Raw genomic sequence first — 6468 nt, 5'->3', positions numbered from 1 at the left:
TTGCAGAGGCCACCCCTGTGGTTCATGAAGAGACGGGACCATCTGAAGCAAATCTTTTTTCAGGCAAATTCATAAGAGATCCTAATCAAGCTCCAGCCAAGGAAGTTAAACCGATTGCTAGTCTCCAGAAGATTTTGAAGTTTAGACTATTACACGAAGGTGATGTTCAAGATGCGACTTCTGAACCTGCTGGTATTTGAACACTCTCTCAATATCCATTACTTGTTATCAGTTATCTAAAGTCAATCTGCTCCAAGGTGGCGGCTGTAACGGCACGGGGCCCTGTCCCACCATCTGCTCCTTCCTCTTGCACTCACATTTGGAAATGGAGATCATCGGCGCTGTCCCCCGGCTCTGGTGGGAGGTTCTACGGTTTATAGCAGCTCCAAAGTGGCGGCTGTAACGGCTCGGGGGCCTGTCCCACCATCTGCTCCTTCCTCTTGCACTCACATCGGCGTTGGCAATGGAGGCAGCCGTCAGCGGTGTCTCCCTTCCACTCATCGACGACGAAGACGAGGATGACAGCAAAGACGACAAGGACAATGACGACGTTGAAAACGGCGACGACGACGATGACAACGGCGGCGACGACGATAACGGCGACAATAACGACGACATGATGTTGTCATGCCCTTGATCTGCTACTTTTAATATGTTTATAATGAAACTATGGATTATCGCTTTATGAGATTATCTATTTTCTGCTCTGGATAAGGACGACGATGACAACAACGACGACGACGACGATGCTGCTGCCATGCACTTGATCTGCTACTTGTAATATGCATAATGAAACTTGTTGGAAATCAAGCCCACGTCGCCTTCCATCCTGTGCGTTCCTCCCCATATTTAGCATCCTCTGTTTACTTCCCTAAATTAGTGAAATATACTGCCTTTATTATAATTGATTTAGGAGTAATTCTAGCAAGGTAGTTTATTCACTTTCCATGTAAGAGTTTATTCTCTTTCCATGTAATAGTTTATTCACTTTCCATGTAAGAGTTTATTCTCTTTCCATGTAAGGGAAATTCCGTCCGGTGATAGTATACCAGTCCGGAATTGTCTCATATCTGTAGGCTATTTATTTATGCTTTCTTTCATTGTAATAAGAGTATCATAGAATGAATTGAGTCTATGTTCCTCCATAGTTAGTCTTCAAATTCTTCATGGTATCAGAGCAGGTTTAATCCTGTCTCATCGTCTTCATCTTTAGTCAGTTTTTTTTTACTCAATTCTATTCTTCTAGGTTATGCCTAAATACGGTCCAACCTTTGGAATGACTACCAACTTATCATCCTCTACTTCTGATATCATCATCTCATCGTCTTTATCCTCTCATCAAATGGAAACCTCTCATCTGCCAATCACAGCCCATAAACTGAATGGGCAAAATTATTTGCAATGGTCTCAATCCATATTAATGTTTATACGGGGAAAGGAGAAAGATGACTACATCACCGGAGCTTCGGCGGCACCAGAAACCACAGCATCAACCTACAAGAAGTGGATAGCAGAAAATAATATGGTCATGTCCTGGCTAGTCAACTCTATGACCCCTGACATTGGTGAAAATTTTCTGTCATTTGATACTGCCAAAGAAATCTGGGACATTGCAAAAGAAACTTTCTCAGACAAGGAAAACACATCTGAAATCATCCAGATTGAAGGCATCCTCCACGATTTGCGTCAAGGAAACCTTACGGTAACTGAATATTTCAATACTCTTACTCGTCTATGGCGTCAACTTGATACGTTTGAGGTTCATAACTGGAATTGTGTTACAGATGGTTTGTTGTATAAAAAGATTGTCGAAGGGAAACGTGTGTTTAAATTTTTGTTAGGTTTGAACAAAAATCTTGATGAAATCAGAGGAAGAATCATGGGAGTAAAACCTCTACCTAGCCTCAGAGAGGCATTCTCTGAAGTGCGTCGTGAAGAAAGTCGGAAAAATCTTATGATGGGATCCCATCAACAACTGAATATGGCAGAAAGCTCGGCTCTTAAGACTCAATTCGCTCCTTTTGACAACCGTCAAAAAATTAAAGGAGGTAGACCTTGGTGTGATCATTGCAGAAAGCCGGGACACTCAAGAGAAACTTGCTGGAAGATTCATGGAAAGCCAGTAGATTGGAAGCCACGTCAACCACTTGAGAAAGAAGGACGAGGCAATCATGTGGCTACCGATGAACAATCGCCACAACCTGAAGCTAGCCCTTTTAATAAGGAGCAAATGGAGATGCTTCAGAAACTACTGTCTCCTCTTTTGTCAGTACAGTCACAAACTGGCTCATCTTCCAACCAGCTCATTGGTTCCGGAACCTTGGCTCACAAAGGTAATTTTTTGAGTGCCTTTACTGTTGGTAAGAAACGTAAAAAACCTTGGATCGTGGACTCAGGAGCATCTGATCATATGACGGGAGATGCGACAATTTTTGATACATATAGCTCATGTCCAAATAATTTAACAGTCCGAATAGCAGATGGTTCACTATCAAAGGTTGCCGGAACAGGTTCAGTTGTGCTATCAAGGGATCTTACTCTCAACTCTGTTCTCCTTGTTCCTAACTTGGACTGTAATCTATTGTCAATTAGTAAACTCACTAAGGAAAAGAGGTGTATTACTAATTTTTCCTCCACTCACTGTGAATTTCAGGATTTGGATTCGGGGAAGACGATTGGCAATGCTGAGGAATGCTCTGGACTCTACATCCTTAAGGAGCTCCATGATCCACAAGAACAACCTCAAATGGCAGTTGGTAGTAATTCTTTTTCGGTTTCATGTCAAAATAACGATAGTGCAATTATGTTGTGGCACTATCGCTTAGGTCATCCAAATGTTATGTATCTCAAGCATTTATTTCCTTCATTATTTCATAAAAATCCAAAATCCTTTGAGTGCGAAATCTGTCAATTATCAAAGCAAGTCCGGTCTCATTTTCCCATTCAACCTTATAAAGAGTCTAGTCCATTCTCAATGATTCATAGCGATATCTGGGGTCCGTCAAGAATAAAAGATGTAACTGGTACTAGGTGGTTTGTCTCATTCATAGATGATCACACTAGATTAACTTGGGTATTTCTCATGAAAGAAAAATCTGAAACGAGTCAAATTTTCAAAAATTTTAAAAATATGATTCAGACCCAATTCCAGTCAAAAATACAAATTCTAAAGTCTGATAATGCTAGGGATTATTTCAACTCCATTCTAGGAGAATTTCTAGCACAAGAAGGGATAGTTCACTTAAGTTCATGTGTTGATACCCCACAACAAAACGGAATCGCTGAAAGGAAAAATAGGCATTTGTTAGAGGTGGCTAGATCACTAATGTTCTCCATGAATGTTCCAAAATTATTCTGGGGGCAAGCTGTCCTTACGGCAGCCTACCTCATCAATAGGATGCCGTCTAGGGTACTAAAATTCCAAACACCTTGTCAAACACTCCTAAAATCCTTTCCGACTACTCGTCTCATCTCCACCGTCCCACCCAAAATTTTCGGGTGCTCTGTTTTTGTTCATATCAATCAACAACATCGAAGTAAACTTGATCCTAGGTCACTCAAGTGCATCTTTCTTGGGTATTCTTCAAATCAAAAAGGGTATAAGTGTTACTCTCCGGTCACAAGAAAATTCTACAATTCAATGGATGTCACATTTTTTGAAACCCAGCCTTACTATCCCAAAAACGATATTCAGGGGGAGAATTCAACTCAGGAATATCAATTTTGGGATCTTGAGTCATTCAGTGAGCCACCCATCATCACTGAAAATCACATTCCTCCAGAGTCATTTAATCAACCAGAGTCCATTGTTGACTTGTGGGATAAGGAGCACATCCAAGAGGAAACGGAGGAAGGAGCACTTTCTCAACAAACCCATGAGGCTGAACCAGGTCCTAATCCAAGCAAACTTCCAGGTAACAACGCTCCTGATGGTACTGTTGATTCCGAGTTAGAAAATGATATTCTTAATATGCCCATAGCTTGGAGGAAAGGAATTCGATCATGCACTCAGCATCCCATTGGAAATTTTATTTCTTATGATAAGCTATCACCTACGTTTCGTGCATTCACTTCTAGCATCACAGAGATACAAGTTCCTCGGAATATTCAGGAAGCTTTCAAGTATCCTAAGTGGAAGGCGGCAGTCGATGAGGAAGTTCGGGCGCTGGAAAAGAATGGTACGTGGGAAATTACTGACCTCCCAAGAGGTAAGAAACCAGTTGGGTGTAAGTGGATTTTCACAGTAAAGTACAAGGCAGATGGTAATGTGGACAGGTATAAGGCTCGGTTGGTTGCCAAAGGATTCACCCAATCCTATGGCATTGACTATCAAGAAACTTTTGCTCCAGTTGCCAAGCTCAATACTGTTCGTGTACTTTTATCCTTGGCAGTTAATCTCGATTGGTCACTTCACCAACTTGATGTGAAGAATGCCTTCCTCAATGGTGACTTAGAGGAAGAAGTTTACATGGACATTCCTGCTGGACTTGAGACGACATCAAACTTCAACAAGGTTTGCAGACTCCGAAAATCCTTGTATGGTCTCAAACAATCTCCCAGGGCCTGGTTTGAACGGTTCACTAAGGTAGTGAAAGGGTACGGATTCGTTCAATGTCAATCTGATCACACATTATTTGTGAAACACTTCCCAGAAGGGAAGCTGGCAATTATCATTGTATATGTGGACGACATAATTTTGACAGGTGATCATGAAGAGAAAATTGACTTACTTAAAAAATTACTGACAAAGGAATTTGAGATCAAGGATCTTGGAAACCTCAAGTACTTTCTCGGAATGGAGATTGCTAGGTCAAAGAAAGGTATAGCAGTCTCACAACGCAAATACGTTCTGGACTTATTGAATGAAACAGGAATGCTAGGATGCAAGCCGGCAGAAACACCTATGGATACAACTGTCAAACTGGAAGAAAGTGATGGAAGTACGCCAGTTGATAAAGGAAGATATCAACGTCTTGTGGGGAAACTCATCTATCTTTCTCATACAAGGCCAGACATCGGCTTCTCCGTTAGTGTGGTAAGTCAATTCATGAATAATCCAACCGAAAAACACATGACTGCTGTGATCAGAATATTGAGGTACCTCAAGATGACACCAGGAAAGGGTCTCTTCTTTCAAAGAACAACAAAGAAAGAGATTGAGATTTTTTCAGATGCAGATTGGGCAGGTTCAGTGACTGATCGGAGATCAACTTCAGGCTATTGTTCATTTGTTTGGGGGAACTTGGTTACATGGCGAAGCAAGAAACAGTCAGTGGTAGCTCGTAGCAGTGCTGAGGCAGAATTTCGTGCTATGGCACAAGGTATCTGCGAGGGAATCTGGTTGAACAGGCTGTTAGAAGAATTACGGGTTCCATTGAAGCATCCCATGATGTTATACTGCGACAATCAAGCTGCCATCAGTGTCGCTAAGAATCCGGTTCATCATGATCGAACTAAACACGTGGAGATAGATCGACACTTTATCAAGGAAAAGATTGAAGAAGGAGTTTTCAAAGTCAGCTACACTCCGACAAACTGTCAAACGGCTGACATTCTCACAAAAGCTCTTGCTCGAGTTAACTTCGAAGATCTGACAGGAAAACTTGGAATGATCAACATCTACAACGCGGCTTGAGGGGGAGTGTTGGAAATCAAGCCCACGTCGCCTTCCATCCTGTGCGTTCCTCCCCATATTTAGCATCCTCTGTTTACTTCCCTAAATTAGTGAAATATACTGCCTTTATTATAATTGATTTAGGAGTAATTCTAGCAAGGTAGTTTATTCACTTTCCATGTAAGAGTTTATTCTCTTTCCATGTAATAGTTTATTCACTTTCCATGTAAGAGTTTATTCTCTTTCCATGTAAGGGAAATTCCGTCCGGTGATAGTATACCAGTCCGGAATTGTCTCATATCTGTAGGCTATTTATTTATGCTTTCTTTCATTGTAATAAGAGTATCATAGAATGAATTGAGTCTATGTTCCTCCATAGTTAGTCTTCAAATTCTTCAAAACTATGGTTTGGTTTATGTTTTTTGCTTTGAACGGATTTGCAACTTTTATCACTCCTATGTATACAAGAGTTTTATGATAATGAAACTATGGATCGTTTTATGAGATTCTCTATTTTCTGCTTGTTCAAGTATTGTGGCCTGGTTTGGCGTTGACAAATCGTATGAAAAAAATAAATAAAAGACAAATTACTAGATCTGCAATTTTGGGGCTTGTAATTTGTCTTTTATTTATTTTTTTCATACGATTTGTGGAGAAAAAAAAATTAATGAAGAAAAAAAAAAAGGCTATTTTGATAATTTTATATATTCTTTATTAAAAGAAAAAAAAAAGGGATGGATGTCGTGGATTTATTTAATAATTGGCCCGGAGCAATCTAGACTGTCATTATCGATCTTGTTTGTATGTTGCTGCTAGATGGGTCATTCATGGTATTTTGGGTCCCATATTGAAAT

At 40.4% G+C, this 6468-nt stretch overlaps 2 protein-coding genes across 2 annotated transcripts; one reads left to right on the top strand and one right to left on the bottom strand.

Moving 5' to 3' along the window:
- Window positions 1-228: 228 nt before the first annotated feature.
- On the bottom strand, window positions 229-618 carry LOC117909082. Its single transcript, XM_034822983.1, has one exon. It carries the CDS (start codon window positions 616-618, stop codon window positions 229-231), a length of 390 nt encoding a protein of 129 aa, XP_034678874.1.
- Window positions 619-1313: 695 nt separating this feature from the next.
- Window positions 1314-3068, top strand: LOC117908735. Its single transcript, XM_034822426.1, has 2 exons — window positions 1314-2333; window positions 2654-3068. The coding sequence occupies exons 1-2, from the start codon at window positions 1343-1345 to the stop codon at window positions 2686-2688; spliced, it is 1026 nt and encodes a 341-aa protein (XP_034678317.1). The 5' UTR covers window positions 1314-1342; the 3' UTR covers window positions 2689-3068.
- Window positions 3069-6468: the final 3400 nt, after the last annotated feature.

This window comes from Vitis riparia, chromosome 19 (genome assembly GCF_004353265.1).
Source record: "Vitis riparia cultivar Riparia Gloire de Montpellier isolate 1030 chromosome 19, EGFV_Vit.rip_1.0, whole genome shotgun sequence".
In the NCBI taxonomy this organism is placed as follows: domain Eukaryota; kingdom Viridiplantae; phylum Streptophyta; class Magnoliopsida; order Vitales; family Vitaceae; genus Vitis; species Vitis riparia.
The sequence above is the reverse complement of the archived record's forward strand: the minus strand, read 5'-3'. Positions and strand labels throughout refer to the sequence as shown.

Excerpts from the sequence above, each read along its gene's own strand:
- LOC117909082 (XM_034822983.1), bottom strand. The coding sequence starts at position 618 with ATGTCGTCGTTATTGTCGCCGTTATCGTCGTCGCCGCCGTTGTCATCG.
- LOC117908735 (XM_034822426.1), top strand. The coding sequence starts at position 1,343 with ATGGAAACCTCTCATCTGCCAATCACAGCCCATAAACTGAATGGGCAA. Across the intron at positions 2,334-2,653 it reads CGGAACCTTGGCTCACAAAG|GATTTGGATTCGGGGAAGAC; the intron begins GTAATTTTTTGA and ends TGTGAATTTCAG.